Below are 22,770 nucleotides of genomic sequence, written 5' to 3'. Positions count from 1 at the left end.
TTCCCAAAGTATGTAATGACCTCTGCAGATAATCCAATTACTCAATCCGCTGCTCAGTGCGGTCCATGACCCAGGACCTTTGCACCTTTCAAATGGCATCGGCCATAACAACTGCGCCCACATTAAGCCCAATAAAATAAATGGCCATCCATAAATTACATAACGTGCGTCAGTTACACACATTTAACCATTCATCGCACATAGTGAAGTGCTTCGAACTGCGAACGAAGGCAAACTTTGCAAAATCGACAAGTGCCGGTTTGCCGCTTTTTTATGCAAAATAATCCTTTGCCTTCCTCGTCGCCATTGATGAATTATAGCAAATTAATTTTACACTAAAAAGTGGCAAAGCCTGGCTCACACACACACACCCGCACACACACAGTCTTATCAAGGCATTTGCATGGCTGACGTTGCGAAAACAACCATATCAAATTCAAATTCGCATAAATTTAAGAGCCCAAGTTTCGAGGCCAAACAGAAGGGCTGGGAAAAAATCGATGCGCCTAAAAAGAATTGAGAGCTGCTCGGCTTTCTCAATTTCTACACAATAAAAAATTATTATTAAATTTATTAAATAAATATTAAAATCTAATACTACATCTAATACAATTTATATATATACATACATACATGTGGGAACATTCTATTAAATTTCATACCCCAAGAAGAATTTATACTGATCCGCCAATATAGAATTCATTGTAATATATTGAAGTTAAATATGAAATGAATATCAATGAATTTTAGCTGAACCTAATACGACTTTATACGAAATGTTATTTTAATATTTGAAATATTTCTTTCTGTGTACATCATAGCCCCCCACTGTGAGCAAACTCCAACCAAAGTCAAATCGATTATTATTTATCGTCTGCGGTGAGGGTGGCTCGTCGTCGTTTTGCTGGTTGACGCGGGGTTGTAAAATAAATTCAATTTACTGGCAAAAAGTATCTAAAATTGAATATTTCACCTGCTTGCAACGCCGTCCCACGTTCAACATTTACTAAAAAACACGACAGTAGGAATCGTGCGTGACTGTTGATTGTGTGAATTTCAGCTATTTTAGTATAAAACATGCATTTTTCACAGGTCTTGTTTATTATTTATGTAGGCAGTCTTGCAGAAATAAAGCTTACAATAAACAAACTAAGCAATGACCAAACTAAATTCGTGGGGACATACAAAATGATTTATTTATTATGTCATAACTAAAAAAAAAGTAAGTAAAAAAAGTTTAGCGCTGGGATTTCTGATTTATATACAACATTTTTTATGAAACAAGTGAATGACCTTTAAGCTTTCAAGCATACAGAAGGTCTTTGAAAAGCAACAGGCAAAATGTTAAATTAAATTGGGAAAAACAGCTTCCAGCTGTTTGAGTAAAATCAACACGAAAAAAAGGGAATTTTTCAGTCAGAAACGGTTTGGTTTATTAAATATTTGAACCTCGGGCCTTCGTCTATAGAAATAAGCTTGCATAAATGGCGGCCTGCGGTGCATGCTGAATTCAATTTAAGGCCCTGACAGTGTCGAGAAACATTATGCTAATGACTTCGAGAACGGCAGAGAAAATATCCGATACTGCCACTCTACCACTCTGCCACTGTTTGTAACAGTATCTGAAAAATTCACTCTGCGCACTCGAGACGGTCTAAGTGGCGTCGGGATACTTTGATTGGGATACTTTGATTGATCATGCACAAAGAAGGCGAATCGAATGTCCCCGCAGGCGATGTCCTGTCTAAGTTACTGTGTCCTCACAAGCCAATCACTAAGCTCCTGGCATTGGGACAGCATTCGGTCGCACCCATACCCATACTCCGTATGCACGTCCAGGTCGAGATCATCGTACTTATCATCGTTGTCACATGCCCTGGGTTTGACTCCCAGGCCAACTGCCGTCTTGTACACCACGAATGTGATCAGGCTCATTATCCAGCCGCAGACGGCGCCGAAGGCAATGCAAGTGGCCGCCTTGATCAGTGCTCCATAGTCGAAGAGTAGATGGTAGTGGAAAAGGCTCAGCTGTTTGCTCAAATAGTGCTGATACTCCATACTGCTAACTGGAAATTTTAGATCTGAGCCTGCTCTTTGAAATGTGCCCCATTGAAATGGAGCAGAAATCTATAGCCATGAAAAGGATGTCAAGACTCAGAAAGTTCTTTACTTTCCGAGTAACTATTACCTATTGTATCACAATACTATCACTATCATCAATACTAGAATGATTCCCAACCCCATTGAAATTGTCTGTGTCCACGTGGTCCAGCCGATCATCGACTTTCTGGGCTACCTACTATTGGATGTCCACTTCATCGCCTTCCTAGCTGGCGTTGCCGTCCTTGGAATCATCCTGGGACTCTTCCTTGGAATCCTGTCTGTAATTTGGTACAAGTCCACACGGGTCGAGAAAACTGAGCAGAGTTACCCCGAAGAAGGAGATTCGGGCGATGGAAAAAAGAACGACTAATACTCTTGTGCTATTCGATGCTTATTTGAATTACAAAGTTTGTTAAAAGTGAAGTGATTAAAATTACTAAATCATGAAGAAAAACAGGTAACCCCGAACGGATTGAAACTTTTCAAAATAAATGCTGCCTTTTTAAATCGGTTATTTATTTAAATTCATATTAATTTAAGTACAATGCTTAGTTTATTTGTTGAACCCTTGAAATATTGTACAGCAAAGGCCAATTCGGTAACGCCTTTTCGGAGGTTAATGCTTTGTTAAGTACATTTTAATTTCCCAAAGGAAACAGAGGCTAAAAGTGCAATCAGTAAAAATAAGCGAGCCAGACCGGCATAAACTAAATTTGAACAAAAATTCCGCTCCCAAAAGGATGTAATTCTGGGAAAACCCAAAACATTGGCTAAAGAACGCAGCCAGGCTGGCCCAAACAACAAAAAAAAAGGGGCTCAGAAGGAGGTTGTGTCAAAGGACAACGTCTTAAGGAGCAGAGGACGAGCCCCCAAGGCGTAAAGACAATTTAAGTGCCCGCTTAGTTCGCGGAGTTCATAAACAGGACGCTCGATAAAATGAAAAACGTCGGTGCGGTGGTCGGTATTTTTGCAACAAAAATGCATGACACCGCCCAGGATCAGGATGAGGATGAGGAGCCAAGGATGAGCATGAGGATGAGGATGCAGAGCCAAGTAAATGGCAGTCGGCCAATGTGGCATCCCCGACTTTATTAAAATTTTGACATCCCAAAGAAGCGGCGGCGGCAGAGGGAGCGGATGATTGGTTTTGTCGTAGTCGTCGTCTGGCGCAGCGAACCAGCAAATAACCAGCAATAAAATGGCCAAAGTTTTCGCGAATGGTAAACTTTGCACTGCCATTGCAGGAACACAAGTCAACAGAAACAACGAGATAGGTGGTTTAAGAAAAATTAAGTTTCTGCGCCGCTGCGTTGGCAAAAGAAATGCGTTCTCAAATTAAAGGGGTGCATTTCCAGCAGAAAGCTCTGAATCTCTTAATTTTTCAAGCTGATTCCATGAGAGTTTCCTCTAGTTAGACGTAAAATATATCATCCTTTACTAAAAATACTTTGATTTGCCAAAGGAATATGTACATATAGGCAGAAATCTAAGAGATACCACATAAAAACATCTCTCAGTTGGGCTAGACACTAGTGACGAACGCACCTCCAGTATATTTCAGTTCATATTTTGCAATAAAAACTGTTTAAACATATTGTATTAATAATACTTAAATTGAATAATGTGATATTACTGTGCACATGGAAGCTTTAACTGCAAAGGTATATCTCAGATGTATACATATGTATATTGTTATGGTTTTGCTCTGTTCACATAGGTGGGTGGTGGGTGAACATGAGATTAATGTGAAAATTCCGGGCCCAGACGTCGCACAGTGGGTCTAATTTGGTAGTGCAGTTGTCAAAATCATATATTTTCAGAGACTCAATGTGTATGTACTATTCAGATATTGGTTAAAGTATAATTAAGAAACCTTTGCTGTGGGATTTCATTACATTTACTTTTAAGTTTTTCAAATGAACCATACATGTATTTTGAATTTTTATTATATTATATATTTCGAAGCATTTTTTTGTAAATTGATAAATGTTTTATGATGACTTCGGATGTTTGTTCCACTGTGCGGCGGCTTGCCAAACATATTCGTCATTTAAGCTCAACCAAATGTAATATGAAAATCGGGATGAGTGGGGAAATGTCAACGTGCATTGTGCAGTCGCAGTGGCATTCGGGTGGGTGGGCTTGGGTGGTTTGGGTGGCTTGGTGGTTTGGTTGCCTTGTTGGGGGCTTGGCTGCTTTTTGCTGGGTATTGTGGAATTTCCTGTCAAGCTAATTTCCTTTGGGTGCTGGCGTTTGGTTGGGATCGCGTTGCATTGCCCCAAGTTGGCAGCCCATTGAATCAATTCACCTGCATGCATAAAATATTTTCGCTGAAAAAACAGCACACACACAAACATCCATAACATTCTTATATACGTCCATGGTGTGGCATACGAGCGTAGTTGTATGCAAAATATTTCAAACATTGCATATTTTATAGTTTATTGACTGCAGCGCGCCACTCCGCTCCTGCTTCATAGATTATCAACTAGTTTGGGACATCGTGTGCCCCTCCTGCCCCATCTGCTCCACCTGCTCCTCCTCATGCCTGCCCCTTTTTCCATTTACGTCGCGTAGTTGACACAAAATGAGCGCCACATAGGGCTTCCCAATGGGGTACCGCACCCCCACCCCCCTTCCACTCCCTTCACTTTACTAGGACCCAACCTCCTGTGTGTGTGTGTGTGTGTATTTGTTTCATTCGCCGCTTTCAGCCTTGACTTGTTTGCCAATTGCAGCAGGAGCTGTTGGAGTGTCGTGTCGCTACGTTCGGGAATTGTTTTGTATAGGAAACACCCACCACATAAAATAACATGCATATATGTCGCACACTGTACGCTGTACAGGGCCATGGGAGTACGATTTACATGGCAGACCACTCGGGTCTCCTCCCGGCAGGTGTTATTAAAATTTATGTGCGAAAAAGGTGTCGAAAACCGGACAATTCCCAATGGCAAGTGAGCTGAAATGGACCGCCGAAGCAGACCCTAAAGTTATCTTGTTAACTTGGTATAAAAAAGATAGTACAGAACATAGATCATTGATCCCTTATCCACAGAATAAGACAGTTATATTGGAAATATTTATATTTTAATAGATTTTGCTACATGGAATCATTTATCAACTATCGTTTTACTAACAGAGTAAATGAGGGGTGGTCTCTCAATTATCTAAAAAATATATTTGTAACAAGAGAGTTTTTAGTGTCACCTTCTTTGACATTGCAGTTTGTTTGACTATTGCGATGCAGGACATATACATTTTCAAAAAAAACAAGGAATTATTAATTATTTGGGGTTCAGAAGATATTTCCCCGACTTTACCATTTAAAAACTCCATTATTTCTATGTAGCTTTTGCGACCTTAATATTTTCCAAGTGCCAGCAAGATTGTAGTCGATCTGAACTCATTTCGAAAGGACCCACGACCCATTACATGAGTAGAGGACAACGGAGAGTGGGGCACTACGTGTGTGTGGTGGCAGAAAGTGCTAGTTTCTGCAGAGAAAGCAAAAAACGGCCAGCGTTCAACTAATTTCAAATTAAACTCAACGTTAGCTGAGCAAAGCCCTTTCCACCCACTCCCATTATCCTCCGCAGTCCTTCACCGTCCTTGCAGCAGTGCCACCCAAGGACTATCTCGAACAATTTTTCAGCATTTAAACACTAAAGTGCCAAGCTAATAAACGATATTAGTGCCAAAGCTCATTTCAACAAATATTGTTAGTGTGTGCGCCGAGTACGTATGTATGTGTGTATATGTATGTATGTGTGTATATGTATGTATGAGTGGCTTGTGGCAAGGAAACTGAGCCAGAGTCCTGCCGATAGTCTGCTCGCCCCGCCGCTGCAACCGTTGTGCAAACATTTTCCAAACAGTTACCAAATAAAAATGATTAGAAACGTGACTAAGAGTGCAAAAAATGTTATTTACTTAACTGATGTGAGCTCTGGGCCAGCAAACTCAGCTGATGATGTGGCGGGACGGAACGGAGCGGAACGGAACAGGACAATGCACACGGGGACACAAGTTTGCTGCATTGCAGTTTGCACAAGGATGCTGCAACCATCGACATTTCCCAAATGTTCGGGCAAAACTTTCAAATTGTGTGAGAACTGCACAGAGCAGCGGCCAATAAATGCATTTTGTGATGGCCTTCAGTTATTTGGCTCTTCAAATGGCAAAACAGTCATATTCAAATGAAAAATATTTATAATATATGAATCATAAGAAGAGCATAGTATTAATAACACTGAAACTTGAGCTATAACAACAAGATGTTTTGAAACCGTGCGGAAAAATATGGATTGCAATAGCAAGAAAAGGACATTCCTGGAAAACGAAAGAAAAGGACATCGCTCATCCGTCACGTTGGCCGCTTCCATTGCCAATTGCTGTCAAATGGCATATTGCTTTACTTATCCAGCATTTATATCTAATTTTATTGTTGTGCCATCAAAAGGGCAGGTTTGCGGCTAAGTCTGACAATTGCGTGCCCCCGAAATAGAACACTTTTCTTATTGGATTTCAAAGGAGCATTTTCTCGAGTGGCCAGGGGAAAAGTGAGGAGTGGTGAGGAGGAAAGGTGAGCTGCGGTGCCAGGTAGTCGCTATGTGTACATATCTATTGATTTGTTATGACTGAAGCGAAATCGGAGGACGAGCAATGCTCCTTGGCTGCTCCTGGCTGCTATAACAACATTTTCCATAATATATACGATGAAAGCAAAAAAGCGAACGAGAACGAACCAGGGAGAAAAATATTCGCAAAAATACATGACAGGGGGGCCATTGCCTGGCGGTCCTTCGTTGCGGGCTCCTCGTTGACATTTTCATTAGCAAATTAATTTTAATTGATTACATTCTATGCGAGGAGGCGCACACAATGCTTGTGGGTTGCTCGATATATTGAATTACCAGTCTATATAAATACATATTACTCGTACATATACCTTGCTTTTGCCCGGTGTACCTATAAATCATTCGAGTGTAGGCAGAGTCGAATAATTCCATTAAAGCAACTTGAGAGTCATTCAAAGGGAGGGGGGCCTCCAAAGATCATACAATGTGAATTCGTGGATGCCGAGTTAAAAACCTGTGCTTTTAGCCTGACTTCTCCCAGGGGCGAAAAGTTAATGGTGTCTGCAAAACACGCTTGGCTCCTGGGTAACAAGTATTGCATTACATTTGATACTCGGCGGACTTGCAGTCGAGCCAGCTTCGATTTGTGTTTTGCCAGTCAATACATTATAATTAAGTGTAATTATTTGTATCTTGCATCATATTAGGAACCCAAACAGCAGTCCACATTGTCTGCCAGTGACAAAATAATCCAGTACTTCTTAATACACTTTTTAAAGTATTTTTCTTTGTGCCCATAAGCACAAAACACACAAAATAACTTCAAGATTAAATGAAAAAATTCACGTCTGCTTGGTCTGAGTGCTGAAAGGTGGCAGGGAAATCACCTGCTCCACACTTCGAAGGAAATTCTTATCTTTGACACTTACCTTGTCGCCAGATCCCGATGAACGAAATTCATTTGCTCCAAATGCTTCATGCCCGATGCAATTTGTGTGGCAATGTAGACTAAGCACCCGAAGCTGTGCCGCAGACGTGTAAGGATTCCGATTCCGATTGCGATTCCGAGTGGAGCATTACGCGGGTGGAGGGAGGAGAGTACGGGGGGGAGTACGGAGCGGATGCGGAAGATGCCAGCGTCAAATGAGAATTTGAAAAGTTTTCAAATGCGACAACGTCGCCAAAGTTGGTGGGGTGAGCGAGCCAAGTAACGAAGTTTCCACATCCGTTGGCGCAATTCGGTGGTTGGTCCATGGGTTGGATGGTTGGTTCGTTGGATGGTTGGTTGGTTGGGATCGGTGTTATCATTGAACACGAGGCCGGAAGTGTCGCGTCGGCAAAAGGCGTCGGTACAGGAAGCACGATAAAACGCACCCAGCAAAAAAAGAGGGAGAAACAACGCATTAGTTGAAGAGCACCAGCACTTTCCAGCACTTTTTTGCGAAGGGTCCGGTTCGGTCTGGTCCGGTGCTTACTTACCTAAGACTCTTCTTGGCCATCAGTCCGCTGGTCTCGGCCACGTGCTCCTGCAGGAACTGGTTCAAGTCGCCCAGGCAGTGCGAGTAGTCCTGCACAATGCAGATGGGCTCATCCCGCAGGCAGGCACCCACCAACCTGGCCACATTGGGGTCGCTCAGCTGGGCCAGCTGCTTCGCCTTGCTGCGGAACTCCTTGCGCAGGTGGTCATTGGCGCCGGGTCGCAGGGTGGCCACTGCCACGAGGGTAGCACTGCAATGGGGATTAGATTCGGTTAGATCGCCAGGAAATGGATGTTATATGGAAACATATGTATAACAGAGTTCCGGAATAGTAACGAATGCCACTAGATGTAAGCAACAGCTCCTTTTTTAAACCTGTACAAAATATCTAATCGAAGAGTGCAAACCAGTACTCTTCTACAGTAGTCTCTACCCATTGAATTCAATTCCAGCATCGGTGCCGAATTATGCAAATACCACAGAAATTGTTCAATTTTCGGTGCGTCCATTCGCAATGCTGTGGCTTTGATTTTCAACGTCTATTATAATTTTCACCTGCGGTCCAGGACAATAAAATCTATCTTTTGTCTGATAACTGTCTCTCCAACTGTCCATTAATATTTTAGCAGACTGTTGGGCCCCAGGGTGCGGCAATGCGTACGCCCTCGAAGTTGCCTCTTTCAGCCGCCCGCAAAATGCCCTATTCCATATTAAATGCTGTCTGGATGTGTGCAGCTCGCTTTAGCTGTGTGAGTGTGTGTCTGTATGTGTGTGTGTTAATTATTTTGCATACATCTGTCTGAGTCTCGGAGGTTTCTGTAATGGTTTTGCAGCCACTGCAGGGACTTTGCAGCCCACTCCACGTGGCAGGCAGCGCAGTGCTGGGCAACTCTGTCTGCTGGCTGGGCAATATTACGTATACGTAATACGTTTTGTGGCTTTCCAACCGCAAAACTATTAAAGCAAGCTGGCAAATCGAATTGTTACGTAACGTAACGTATTAAAATGTGCCAGCAGCAGAATATTGGCCTGCCACCAGGATATTGTTCGAAGCTTGACTCTAATTGATTTTTGCGCATGAAAACCGACGATGGACGTGGAACGTAGACGGAGACGGACACGGACACGGAGATGGAGACGGTGAGTCACGGGGGATTACAATAGTCATATTGGGCATATATTTCAAGTGATGCCAGGGGGGGTTGAGTCTGCGGAAGAATAATATAACTGGGAGCGAAGGTTATGTGCACATCCGTGTGTACATACAAAGCTTTGCGGTTGTAGCATGTTTGATGGATGCATAAGCCTGTCAACCCGCCATTTACAAGCTGGAAGCAGAGAAACTCCGTTTCTGATGCTGAGTAAATTACCTCACACAGAAACAAAGTTTCGGCAAAATCAAGTAAATCTGCAGCTTAATTGCTTTATCTTGCAATTTTTGGTTGAATTTAATAAAAGCAAGAGATTACGCTGTAGGAGTGACACGACTATCAGATACCCGTTAACGAGCGCTACAGATTTCAGGCTATTTTAAGTTACTTAAACTTCTTTAGAGAAAAATCAAGTACCTCTGCAGCTTAATTGCTTTATCTTGCAATTTTTGGTTGAATTTAATAAAAGCAAGAGATTACGCTGTAGGAGTGACACGACTATCAGATACCCTTTGAAGAGCTCTGCCGATTCTTGGCTATTTTAAGTTACTTAAACTGCTCTAGAGCTTTGCAGACTTCAAGGTTATATAAACGCGTCTAACTGCCATGAATGTTTGTGTTTAAAGGCACTATACTGACTATATACTACCCACTTGACAGTAGCTAGGTTTGGTCGATCCGAAATCTCACAGTTTACCAAGGATTAGCCCTCATCCCAAAGTGGAATGGTTGTTTGTGTGTGGAGTTAGAGTTGCTGTGTGCGGTACTTACTTCAGCACATTTGTTTCGCACAAATGCAGCTCGCCAAATACGCCGGAGCCCAGTTTCTCGACGATGACCAGCGACTGACGCGGAAACTCCTGCACTTGGCAATTGGCCCGCTCCTCGTTAATGTCGGCGAAATTTGCGCTCATATCCAAATTGTAATGATGCGGTTTGCCCACGCCCCCACCACTGGTGGGCGTGGTCGCTGCCGTAGTCGATGAGCTTAGGGATCCGCTGCTCTGCGAGCCCGGCGGTGGCACGGCCATGGGCATGGGTTTGCTGCACACTGGCGTTGCTGCGTAATATTTCTCCGGCGGCGGTGGCACGGGCGGCGAAGGTAGCGGCAGGGTGGCCGCATTAAGAGAGTTGCGTGCGCTGGCGGTCACTTTGCCTGTGGCAACAACGAATTCAGGACTCGATCCTGTTCCAGGACCCGTGCCCATGCCCGTGCCCGTTCCGCATGACGAACCGCATGGCGGGGGCTTGGGCAGCAGCTGCTGCATGTGAGGAACCGCGTAGTCCTGGCACACAATGTCCGGCACATCTGCAATTAGACGGAGACGGGTTAGTGCTAATTTGGTGCGATAAAAATCCAATGAATGCCAGCCTGTGCCGCCCATCGTTCTATTAGATCCCTTGAAATCTGTTCACGTCCGTAAACTATTGGAATATAGTTAACGAAAATGGTAATTTCAAAGAGTTTCGACGATGTTCTGTTTCAAAGTTAGTTAGAAAATATTCACCAAATATCCAAACAATTAACAAGAATTTTTACGGCATATTTCAGTGCATTGGCTAACCACTTCATGATGCGTTGTGGAAGCCAAGAAATGTTCAAGCAGCTGCATGCTGGCCATAAAAACAAAGTATTTGGTTGCCCCTGCATATGATTCAGTACAGTTTTCGCACAAAGTGCAATAGTTGGCATTTTGTGGATGTTTCCTTTCTCGGCTTTTACAAATCTTCGTCTTCCTTCGTTTCCGTCGGTTTCATTTGTTCTGTCCAAGTCTTTTCTGCCTTCAACTTCAAACTTTTCCCATTTAGCCATAAGGAAAAAGAGGAAAAGTGGGAGCAAGGATGGCACAATGTAGGAGCATTTGGGCAGATGAGAGGTTGAACCTTAGGGATAGGAAAAACGGCGTGTGGCGAAAAACTAAATGAAATTAATTGCAACTTGACGCCCATGATTTTACTGTGGAATAAAAGCGCGCTCTTTGGGTCAAAATCAATTTATCATAACTGACAAAAGAAAAGGTTTAAGGACTTTTCCAAATCTGGGTTAAGTATCAGTTGTAGCTGGAAAATTAGGCTTGGTAATAACTCAATAATAATCATTTTATTATTCTTGAAAAATTCTTAATAAGTAGATTTAAGCACATATCCTTTTTAGAAAAAACAGAATTTACTTAGCAGTTCATTCAGCACTAATGGGTAACTCCTAATTTTGGCTTGTTGTTTTCGCCTTGGAGTCCTTTCGCATTCGTTGTGGCCCAGACAATCTAGAAGGACATAATAACATAACAGCCAGAGAACGGGAGACAGATTGGGCCACAGTCGAGCCACAAGGACAGTCGCAGGCACTCAACGAACGTTAATGACAAAACTTTTCGACGAGCGAGCGAATTTCGCATGCAAGTCCTCTGGATGTCTGCACGTGTGTGAGTGTTATCTGCAATTGTGTGCGCGTATATGAGTGTCTATGTAGCCCAGCAATCAGGACTCTACTTTTGAAGTTGCACTAAAGTTGTTGGCTGTTACTCGTAGAAATGCAAAATACTCTACTAGGATTGACATTTCTGAAATACGATTGCTTATGATTTTTTAAATGTTTGTGGTACAAATGGGATTTATAATGCTTTAAGCTGTAAAATGTTTCTGGATTTTGAGAGAGAGCTACTTCAAAAATGATTTAGGTATTTTTAACATTAAAGTGGATTTTTAAATAAGTTTTTTTTTTCTAAAGGGACAATGCCAAGTTATTTATGATTTTAAAGCCTTCAACGATCAAACAAATTTATTGAGCTGCAAACGAGTTGGTAATCATCAAAACTGAAACTGTGTGCTTTTAAATCCCTTATTACTTCTTCTCTACTATTTTCTGTGCATGGAACCAACATAAACAAGAACTCACGAAATTCATTGCAGAAAGAAGGTGAATTTGGGACTGCGTGTCAGAGTCAGTCTGACTTGAATATGGACGACCTGCTTTCGAATGACTTTCGTTTCTCTCGTTTTCTGCTCAGTGTTATTGCAATACTTATTTGCATGCAAAGTTATTAAGTTCGTGGAATCCTTTTTTTTGCCCCAAGTCTGTGCTTCACTGTCCTTGTGGTCGTGTGCAAATTGCCAGTTGACTTCAAAAATATAGTTTTAATTTGAGTGACTCGAGTCGAGTCGAGTTGAGCTGTTCCCGTTCAAGAAGTTTTGCAGCCGGCCCGAAGTTTGAAGCACTCAATTTGGAATCGCGCGAGACTGTGCCGAGTCGAGCCAGCAACTCAGGCTTTCGTTTTTTTATTTTTAAATTAATTTCAACTAAATTAAATTAATATACCACCAGGCAGAGCCAGACGAAGGAACTGCGAGGCGGAGGACGCAGAGCGGAGAGCGGAGGAGTCATGACAAATATTTGCTGCACAGTTATAAAATGCACCCAAAGGCAACGTCAGGAAAGTTTTTGGCAAATGACTGGAGCGCATGAAAGGCGTGCTGTAAACGTTTATGATGAGTGGGTTTGGGATTGGGACTGGGAGTTGGATGAGCAGGAGATGAGGTGATTAGGTGGCCTGGCAGGGAATCTCAACGAGAATGTCCTTAAACAATCCGCACTGCACGCTTGTTGTCGATCTTATGTGAAGCAGATAAGCGCATCTTACATAAGCTGCATACTCGTACCATACTCGTGCCACAAAAAGTGTGTGTAACCTGCGGGCCAACAGAGGAGCATAGGAATTCATTACAATTTACGGAACACAGGTCGTAACTTCTAACTGCAGTTTTATGTCCGTGTGGCAATTAAAACCGTGCACATGTCGCACACAAAAAAGGGGCACACAAAACATTCCACTAGCCAGATGAACTGCTAATACCCTTGGTGGCAAATCCAGTCACTTTGCTGGCATAAGCGGGGGCACAGATGGGAATTCTTTGACATTAAATGTATTTCTCACCATGATTACATCCACAGCCAAGCATATGTGGTAAAATAATGTAACTCATAATAGTTAATGAAATAATCAAATTGAAATTATTTACAGGTTGGATTTGGAATAGAACACTGCTTGATTTATACAGCATGATTTATAAACAACTTTAATGGTTTTTGCTTCAAACACCTCCCTTTCACCCTGCACACGCATACCCTGCAAAATATGCCGAAAAAAGCGCCTGGCTCAGCAATTCAAAATTATGTCCTGCGGTGCCAACAACGCTCTCTGCCGACCAGTTTTTTATCCCCGTCCAGTTTCTTTGCCACATCGCTGTGAGCTCCGCACCACCAAACTTTCGGATCCATGTTGTCCGCTAAATTAAGCATTGCGTTCTCGGTCCTGCCCCCCGCTGCCCCGCGCCAGTTTGCCATTTGCTATCGTGCCGCAGGAACATCTGCATGTCCTGTCACGGCCAGGACGCAAAACATCAAACTCATCAAGAGCGACACCAACAGCCCGGCGTACCAGTCGCTCCGAAGGGCAGTGGGATTGGCAGTCGGTACGGAATAGGGATTGGAATTGGGATCAGGAGTAGGAGTAGGAGTGGGAGTGGGAGTGTCGTGCCGTCAAGTGCTGGGAGCTGTGAGTCGGAAGCTGGAAGACCAGTAGTTCCATGGCTGGGGGCCAGTGCCCACACATCATTGTCATAGGTGCATCTGCCAGCAGGATCTCCTAACACTCAACACACAGGTTTTAATGGTTAAACGCACTGCATTTTACTGTGCCAAAAAATCCCAAAATAACAATGAGTAAAATTTAATAATATTTATAATTCATTTTAATTTAAACTACAAGTTTGAGTTTCAGCGGATTGCAGAGAATGAAGTTGAAACTCTTCGAGTAAGAGTTAATCAAACATATTTTATGCAAACACTTTGACAGCCCTACTGAATCAACACCCCTACTGAATTTCATCACCAAGTACCGCACTTTTCTCGCAGTGTGCCTTGACCGACTCACCTGTATAGTCGGGTGATACATGCTGACGCTGCAGGTCATTCATGGGGCAAGCACTCGCCGCACTGGTGTACATGTTCGCGTTGAAGGGCTCATGGTACAGACTGTTCTTGTCAATGGACGACTCATTGTCATCCATTGTTGTGACCACCTGGGGAAAGAGGAAAAAAAACGATGTAGTAGATGGTGAAAAAAAACGCATGTGTTGCCCGGGGCGCTTTTTGCATTCCGCTGTCCGGTTACTACAGTTTTTAATCATGATTTCTGGAATATGGCCGGCGTTTGTGCTCGCTCCGATCTATTTTTTGGGTTCTGTGCTGTACTATGCTGTTCTGTGCTGTGCTGTCCTGTTGGACCCCGGAGCTGCTGACATGCATCCGCAATGGTCCAAGGATCCAACTGGCCCCGCTCCACCCGGATGATGCCGGCGGGAAGCAGGGTTGTTATGCACTTTGCATGTTACATAACCCGGCGAGCTTGGCGGAATGCATTAATGGCAACTCGAGGATGGCGCTTAGGCGCTTACCTTCAGGACACCGTTGCCGTTGAGTGTGTCCGGGTTGAAGTTGTGCTGGAAGGCATCCAGTGCGTTCTCCCTGCCCCTCGCGTGCTTGTTGCGTGCCACCATCAGCAGTATGAATGCCACCAGCAGCATTATTATTGTGCCCAGCACTGTGATTACGACGCCGACGAAGCTCGTCTCCGGTTCCAGGTGGTCAATGGGCTTCGGAGATATAACTAGTGCCGAAAAGTAAAGGATTTTGCATTAACTTTTAGAAAATAGTCAATTCGTATTTATGGTATTATCGTATTGTAAAATATAATTTAGCAAAAACAGTTTTAAGTTCTTTAAAGAACGAGTGATGAATGATATCTGCGTAGTAACGAAACGCGTCTTTTAAAGAAATGAAACAACTTTGATGTTTAAGTTGGTTGGCAGGATTTCACTGCTTTCAAGCTTAGATAGAAGGCACATTGTATCGGATGGTACAAATCGGAGGTACTTCTTAACATGACATACTCTACCCACCTTGGGTCGTGTGCTGGCTTCGTTCACCTCCGCTGCTGATCGCTCGTCCGACTTCATCGCGCTGCAAAGGATACTCTGAAGTGGCCGGCTGTTTCTCGCCATTCAACAGCTCGTCCGTGAAGTTGCCGACCACGGGAACTGAAAGTTAGAGAGTAAGTTTTTAGAAATGAGTTCTTTTTAATTGAGTGAAAAATATGCTAGGAACTAATGCTTATTGCTTTCCCTGAAGGGCATTGAAAACTGTATCTTTGGAGCTTCGAAAAAGTGAGTCCACCTACTCTGAACGGGGCGTGGATGCTGTCCGCCTTGATAAACTGCCTCCACTAATGGGTCCTGTGAGCAATTAGGGGAAATGTGGCAACTGGGAGACGCAGCGACGAAGAGCGATTATTATGATGAAAAATGGCCGAGTGCCTCGCGTCATATCAGCGCCCCGATGAGGAATGACAAGTGGGTGGGGTGGGAAAGGGAAATCCGCGAGTGGCGGCAGTGGGAAAGGGGCATTACGATGAGCTGTAGGTTTACTTAAAGGCGTTGGAGCGTACGTCAGCGATTGTTTGCTCCTCCGCGGACTCGATGTTGACTTTTGCCCCGACGCAGACCAAACATACACACTGGGAATATATCCATCCATCGAGAGTCCAGACAGTCGTCAATAACGATGAGGGACAACAATGGCGACTAGACCAATGGCCAGAAAAGTTTACCCATCGGTCTGTTGACTTTAGTTTTTTCTATATCCTCTGCCATATCGTCCAGATGCATTTCCGCCTGGAGCGATTGCTGAACCCTGCTCGCTGGATATTTAAAAACAAAAACGTACAAATTTGTATAAATTTAGAAAAAGTCGAAAAAAAAGCAGTTAACAACTCGGGGGGATATGCTAATTTGAACAGCTCTTGGCATTGATTTTTCGCTTGTGTTTTCGGTTTCTCTCCCTGCCTTCGCCGCCTTTTTTTTTCTTTGGCAACAAAAGTTTTTTGTATACTTTTCGGGGTTTGATTTTAATATGCAAATAGCGACGATGGAAGGGTTTTGCCTAAAATGTCTGGCGAACGGGGGTATCGGGATTACTAAAGACAACTTTGCCGCGACATATGTGCGAGGAATGCCTTTTAAGATGACTTTAAATTTCTATGGACTATACGCTGTTTCCAATGCAGAATCAACTCTCAGCTGATAGTTCGACTGTCATTAAGGAAATTACAAATCGAATTCACATTTCGAGTGCTGTCAAGGCCAGCTTATGGGTAAAAGAATCAACCGAATTGAGCAGCAAATTTCCACAGCATTTCCATCCAGAGACATCTACATCCCATGCCACACACACATCGCCACCCAAAGCGATTTTCAATTAGAAAGGATTAAGCAGGACGAGCGGAACAAGCTGCACAAGGACTTAAAGACCGAGCAGCGGAGATATTGAAATGATTTTGAATGCATTCATTCAGTGATTCGGTGAGTCAGTGAGTGAGTGAGTGAATGAATGAGCCAACGGATGACTGAGCCAAATGCACCCAAAGAGCAAATGAAGCGAAAAAGACGAGACGAGCGTTGAGCAGAGACAAAGCATGTGCTCCATTTGCAAAAATATATTGCAACGTTATTGATTTATCTAGGTAAGTGTTCCGGCAGAGCTTAACTACGCTGCCGAGCATGGGGGCATTAAGGGATAAAACAAATGCAAAAAAGTAAAAGCGAAACACAAATCTCTCAGGAGAACTAAGCCAGAGCCAGAGCCATGGGCAAAAAAAAAAAACAGAAGGGTTTGTCATGTGCGACACGGCACACTGGGAATACTCTACAATTCAATTTATCGCGAAACTACTAATGTACTTTTTATCGCATGTTAAATATGGCTATGAAAAAATTAAAGACACAATCGCGTGTTCAATTAGCAGGAACAAATATAAATGAGCTTTGGCGAGCGAAACAAATGTATTCCCCAAACAAAGTGGTTAAAATTGACTGCTGACCGTAGAAAAAAAAGGACTTCAAAGGTATGTGCATTCCGCATCCTGTAATTTGCTCTAGATTTGCTAGGACCATCGAAAACATCGATCTGAGATTATATTTACTCGCCGTATGGTGCACACATCATCGGAAGGTATAACATTTTAAAACAAAATGCAATCCGAGGCTCACGGCTCACGAGTGCGATGAAAGCTTCTGGGAATCCGGTTCGGCTGCTTGCTCATTGAGTTGCAAATTTCAAATGCACAAAAGGAAGGCAACTCATTTAATTTTTACAATATCCCAGTGCTTCAGTTCAGCTCAGTTCGGTTCGGCTCTTAGTTCTGCTTCCAGTGGAGCATATGCAGCCGGATTCCCCTGCGTGTGTGTGTGTGTGAGCACTTCCGTTTCCGCTGCAACGTCACAATGGCAGTCGAGTTGCAGCAGCAGCAGCAGCAACTTACATCCCAAACCCCCAACCCCTCTTCCACCGCTTTGTATCACTCTATGCGCAATTGCACACGGCAAGGAACAACAAAGCTGCCGGCTACTGGCGCTCATGGGTGAGTCAAGTAAAAATCGGTCCATATACGAGTCGAGTAATCGTATGTGTGCAAACTCAACACCCAACCCCCCTGTTGGGTTGGTAATAAATTTTGCACCATTGAGCGAGAGTCGTCGAGCCCTTCTTGATCGGGTCTGCGAGCTCGTTTTTAATTAAATGCGCAACGATTTTTAGTGTCAGTGGGAATTTTCAATGACTGAGAGCCGTGTTTGTTGCTGCCGCAGTTTATGTTTGACTTTGCCACCGTGTTGGCCCCTCTCACGTAGCATGTTGTTTTTGCCATTTTGAGGGCTTAGCTGCGTACGTATGAGTATACTTTCAGCGGTGCTCAAAGGATGCAGGATTCCATCAAAACACACACACACACTCTGTTTTGAAATTAAATTTGTAATTGGTAGAACTGTAAGTGAGGCTAGATGTTTCTTAAAACATATATATGTACATGTATGATACTTCGTAGTGAAGTATATTACTTAATAATCTAGTCATGGTTTACCCTATACCCTTTTGTTTGAATCACTTTGCTTACCGGATATAAACGTTATCTCGCTAATCATCATCCAGCGGGCGGCAAAGTACAGATGCAACTGCAGGTAGCGCCCCAGGCGATGGTGCAACTTGATGGTCACGTCGCGTGCATGATCCAAAACCAGGTCGGGCATATAGGAAAACTGCACCGGCTCGCCAGAGAAGTGGCGACCGCCAATGCTGAAGAACACCTTGGCATGGACAAACACCTGGAATAAGGAAACGAAATGAGTTTAGTATTAAGAAGTAAAAACCATAACCAAATTGGTAGCTTGTTTCTCTATTTTTAATGGGTATATTAGACCTATTTACATTCAAAGAATTGTTACACCGTTTGTTCGGAGCCGCACGAATTCGATTAATTCTGGCTTGCGGCTCTGCCAGCTAATTTATTCGGAGTTCAGATACATAGTTCTATGTAACTAAATAATCATGTGAATTAATATTCAAGCTTCGTAGTTAGCGAATACATGGACAGGTGTTGGTGCACACACCTTTTCCCGATTGTGTGATTAGAACTGTGATTCGTATGCAATTAGTATGTGTAATTTTACTCACTACCGCCAATTTTGGGTGAAGCCACAAAATCGGTTTTGGTCAGTTGTGAAAGCGACTTGTAATATGATCAAACAAAACACAAAACACCTCAACGTTGAAAATGGTTTGGACTGGTATTGTCGCCTCTTTTTGGGCAGCCGGATGTATAGCGTTCTGTGAGTTGTAGTTTGCAGCTAAGAATGGCTAATGAGTTGTAGATGATTGAATGACTCAAAGCTAAAGCCAAAATTGGTATAGAAATATGAGTATCGTAAAGCAAAAACCTCTACATTGTTTTCCAAGCAAAAGTTTAAAAAGTAACTTAACCTTTAAAGTAATAAAACCAAACTTGTAATCAGGGATTATGTAGAATATTTCTATCACAATCGTATCTGCTATTTATTTTCAAAGCTGTATAAGGTTCCGAAAAATGCGTCTAATTATTCGGCTTTGTTGGCTAGTAAACCCGAGACTTTACAACCAATTGGCAGCAGCTCTAAAACGGCATATAAAAATTCAATTACCACAAATCTCGGATTTGATGCCGCCACTCGGGGCGCAGATGGAGTTTCTTAGACTCACCTGGAGGCAAGGAGGCAAGTTGGCACTCAAGAGGCCATTAGGCGCTCAATTCTGGTTTTCGTTGCCCCGTAAGTTACAGAGCCACTATGTCGTCGTCTGTTATGATTTTCATTTTTACGACTTTTCATTACCATTATCATTTGGTTTGGAGCAGGCTTCGTTATCAAATGACCCATTAGTCATGAAATTACGCAGAGAGCTTCTCAGCAGATCAACGCTGGCCACTTTGCGGTCGTGCCGTAAATAGTGGAAATGCCGTTTATGACGCATTGATAAGCCTCAAAATTACACTGAGTTTTAATTATTACACGCGTGTGGCCCCCACACACACACGCCACCTGTTGGATCAAAGGCGAAGCCAAAGCAACCGCACATCGTGGTCAGTGGTCAGGTCTGGTCAAGATTTAGGACTTTTTTCCCATTCCCTTTGATGTCTGTGTGCTTGACTTTGCCTTAGCATTGCTAATGAGCAGCTCTCACTCCAGGAAATATATTGCCTAGATTAAATATCTATCTAAATTGAATAAATACCACAATATATGATGCTATAAAATGTGTTCTTTAAAAGTTATTAAGTAACTTGAAATCCCTATTAAAACTTGAAGAATTTACAAAAATTGTTTAATGCGTTCCTTTAACAAGGTGGGAGTGCTCGAAAAAGCAAACAGTGTACAATCATTTTTGTGGCATCGCTATTTGTTTACATATCAGCAGTGTTCAGATAAAGATATATGCGCACTGTTATTTATATATACGCACTCACTCACGTCGCTTGTTTACTTTCGATAAAGAGTGCAGTGAGTAAGGAAATGACTTGATAATGGGTGCACCGAGTGCCGGCATCCCCCTTCCATACCCTTCTTATTAGTACCCCGAGTCGGACCCCAAGAGCTCCCCATATCAATTTTAGTTTGTTTAGGTTCGATTGCGTCTTCGTTCTGTTTACAGAAAAAAACGCGTTTTTTTCTTTCGATTTTTTATGATTATTGCTTTGGGTGGAAGTGGCTGGAAATGTTTAGCTCTTATTTGCTCAACTCGCCGCCAGTTTGTCTGGCGAGGGACCCCCATTTGTGGTGCCAGGCAACCCCACCGCGTTCTCTGCTTTTTACGATTTACTTCAGCGGAAATTTGTAGATGTGGTGATTAAGCGAATGGCACTAGTTAACAAGGTAAAATAAAAAGTGAAGTCGGGCAAGTAAGATTATCTTATACATATTTAATCATTTATACCCCCTTTCTCTGTGAGTAAATCTAGGTACTAAACGTATAAAGTTAAAGGATTTACGCGAAAGGCTAGCATTTACGATTCACAATCTCTTAGGTGGTTTTTCTTTAACTATTTATTTACCTGAACATCTTTGGAAAACATGTTGTTGGTGTGTATGATAACCGCGCTGAAATTCCGAACTGTCTCGAACTCGAATATGATCTCCACAGGTCGCCCGAGCAAAGTGTCATTTCGCCAGCCAATCCATTCGTAGCCTGCAAAAGGATTACAAATTGTTCAAAGAATTTTGCTTTAAAATGCTGTGACAGTCGCACCTTTGCCAAGGCCGTTAATATCGGCCCGGAAGTTATCCTTGCCCCTCTGGCCATCGACGAGTTGGCCCAAACCGTTTACAAAATGATCTCCCTCCTCGTAGCCATCGTAGGTTTTGTCCGACAAATCGATGTCCATGCCCCGCTGCATGCCTTTGGGAATACTGTACGACACAATTCCCTCTGCAACGGATACATATATTATTACTTATTAATATTATTGTTAAAATATGGAAAAATAAATATGTATATGGGCCATTTACTTTCAGCTGTTTATAGACAATGAAGGCTCAGAAAGAAACTTAATTTTTGAACAAGTACTTTTTAGGTTTCGCACTCGTAACAATTCATTTTCTGTCCGACTTTCATTACATAGCCGCTAAAAATACGTTTTCTTCGCGGGCCTTAGGCCACGAGCAAGATCGAATGGGGCGATATAGGGGTCAGGGGTCCCAGGTTCCAAGTTCCAAGCTCCAGGTTGCAATGGAGTGGGAGTGAGATTGGGGATGGGGGCATAACTCATGGCAAGCGAATGGGCACCTACCTTCCCAGGCACAGCCGACGATCTCGGCGCGCAGGCAGACGGTGCGATCGTACTGGCTGTAGGGATAGAGTCGCACCTTGGACGCGAAGACGCTGGGCTGGAGCACGTTCTCCACCTCGCTGTAGGTGTTTATGTTGCCGGGCAGCACCTGGAACGAGAGGAGCGAGTTGGGGCCCAATTGGGGCAGGCATTACAAATGGGTGTTTGGCATGTGGTGTGCTGTGCTGTGGTGTTGTGTTGTGTGTAGGTGGCAACCTGATCGCCAAAATACTATCATGAGCAGGCGAAATAAAAACAAAAGCGCTTAAATTGATTTCACATCGCTGGCAGCCAGCAAATCGATGGAACGGTTTCCAGTTCGAGTTCGAGTTGGAGTTCGAGTTCGCTTCCCAAGCCGCGACACCTACGCAATTTTCTCTACTCCTCCACTTGCCAGTAATTCGCACGTAAATTGATTCGCTCAAGGATCCAATATCTTCTGCACACTCTTCTTGCGAACCCAAGTCCCCAGATGGTTTAGATGGTTATCTGCTAGCCGGGGCCTGCTCATGATTAATGTGTGAATGGGCAAAGCATAGAGTATCCACAACAGACCTCTTCTTGCAGAGATCCGCTTTGTTTAATGGTTATGCTTTGCCAAATAATAATAAGTGATTTTGAGGTAAACTAAACTGTGAGATATTCCCCCTTCCAGACACCTTAGCTTGCTTTGCTGCATTCAACTCACCTCTTTGCCCTGAAGGCTCCGCCATCGAATCCATTTCTTGAGGCCCGGCCTCCAGTACTCGATCACATAGGCTTCGGTGTACTCCTGCCCCTGCCCTTTGCCAAAGCGGCCCTGGGTTCGTATGGCGCTGACCAGGTGGACACCCAGCAGGTCCACTTGCAGGTACTCCGTCAGGCCACGAGAAACCATGTGCTTCGGACACCAAGCTCCTCCGTTGTTGTCTACTTTAAGTCTGAAATGATATGGAAATATAAAAATCACTGAACCTAGTAATCAATAGTAATCATTTAATTAAAACCATTTCGCTGGAGATAAAAATATTTATCATATAATGGTTATACACAACTGTCTTCATTAATGAACCTTCGCTATGCTCGAGATATGTACGTATGCAGTGCGGAAACTTTTATTCACAAAACTGCAAGCAAATACGTATATACTATGTATATACTGTATACTTCATTCCTTTCATGACCTACATTCTGTTCGCTCGAAACAGCTGGATTATATTCAGCTTGCATTTTT

At 43.2% G+C, this 22,770-nt stretch overlaps 2 protein-coding genes across 2 annotated transcripts in view; both read right to left on the bottom strand.

Annotated features, from left to right (window-relative positions):
- Positions 1-22,770, bottom strand: part of LOC122620807 (discoidin domain-containing receptor 2-like) — a 52,158-nt gene that overhangs the window by 11,816 nt on the left and 17,572 nt on the right. Inside the window, exons 3-13 of the mRNA XM_043798440.1 lie at positions 22,246-22,477; positions 21,519-21,666; positions 20,978-21,157; positions 20,784-20,917; positions 18,318-18,525; positions 15,271-15,408; positions 14,767-14,978; positions 14,244-14,391; positions 10,084-10,621; positions 8,163-8,411; positions 7,613-7,705 (exon numbers count right to left, since the gene is read on the bottom strand). Of these exons, the coding sequence (XP_043654375.1) occupies positions 7,613-7,705; positions 8,163-8,411; positions 10,084-10,621; positions 14,244-14,391; positions 14,767-14,978; positions 15,271-15,408; positions 18,318-18,525; positions 20,784-20,917; positions 20,978-21,157; positions 21,519-21,666; positions 22,246-22,477 (2,280 nt within the window). The remainder of the gene's footprint in view (positions 1-7,612; positions 7,706-8,162; positions 8,412-10,083; positions 10,622-14,243; positions 14,392-14,766; positions 14,979-15,270; positions 15,409-18,317; positions 18,526-20,783; positions 20,918-20,977; positions 21,158-21,518; positions 21,667-22,245; positions 22,478-22,770) is intronic.
- Positions 1,409-2,098, bottom strand: LOC122620815. Its single transcript, XM_043798452.1, has one exon. The coding sequence runs from the start codon at positions 2,056-2,058 to the stop codon at positions 1,750-1,752; it is 309 nt and encodes a 102-aa protein (XP_043654387.1). The 5' UTR covers positions 2,059-2,098; the 3' UTR covers positions 1,409-1,749.

The sequence above is a fragment of the Drosophila teissieri genome, chromosome 2L, assembly GCF_016746235.2.
Source record: "Drosophila teissieri strain GT53w chromosome 2L, Prin_Dtei_1.1, whole genome shotgun sequence".
Taxonomy (NCBI): Eukaryota; Metazoa; Arthropoda; class Insecta; order Diptera; family Drosophilidae; genus Drosophila; species Drosophila teissieri.
This window is presented reverse-complemented; position numbering and strand designations above follow the sequence as displayed.

Coding starts and splice junctions, on each gene's coding strand:
- LOC122620815 (XM_043798452.1), bottom strand. CDS start 2,058: ATGGAGTATCAGCACTATTTGAGCAAACAGCTGAGCCTTTTCCACTAC.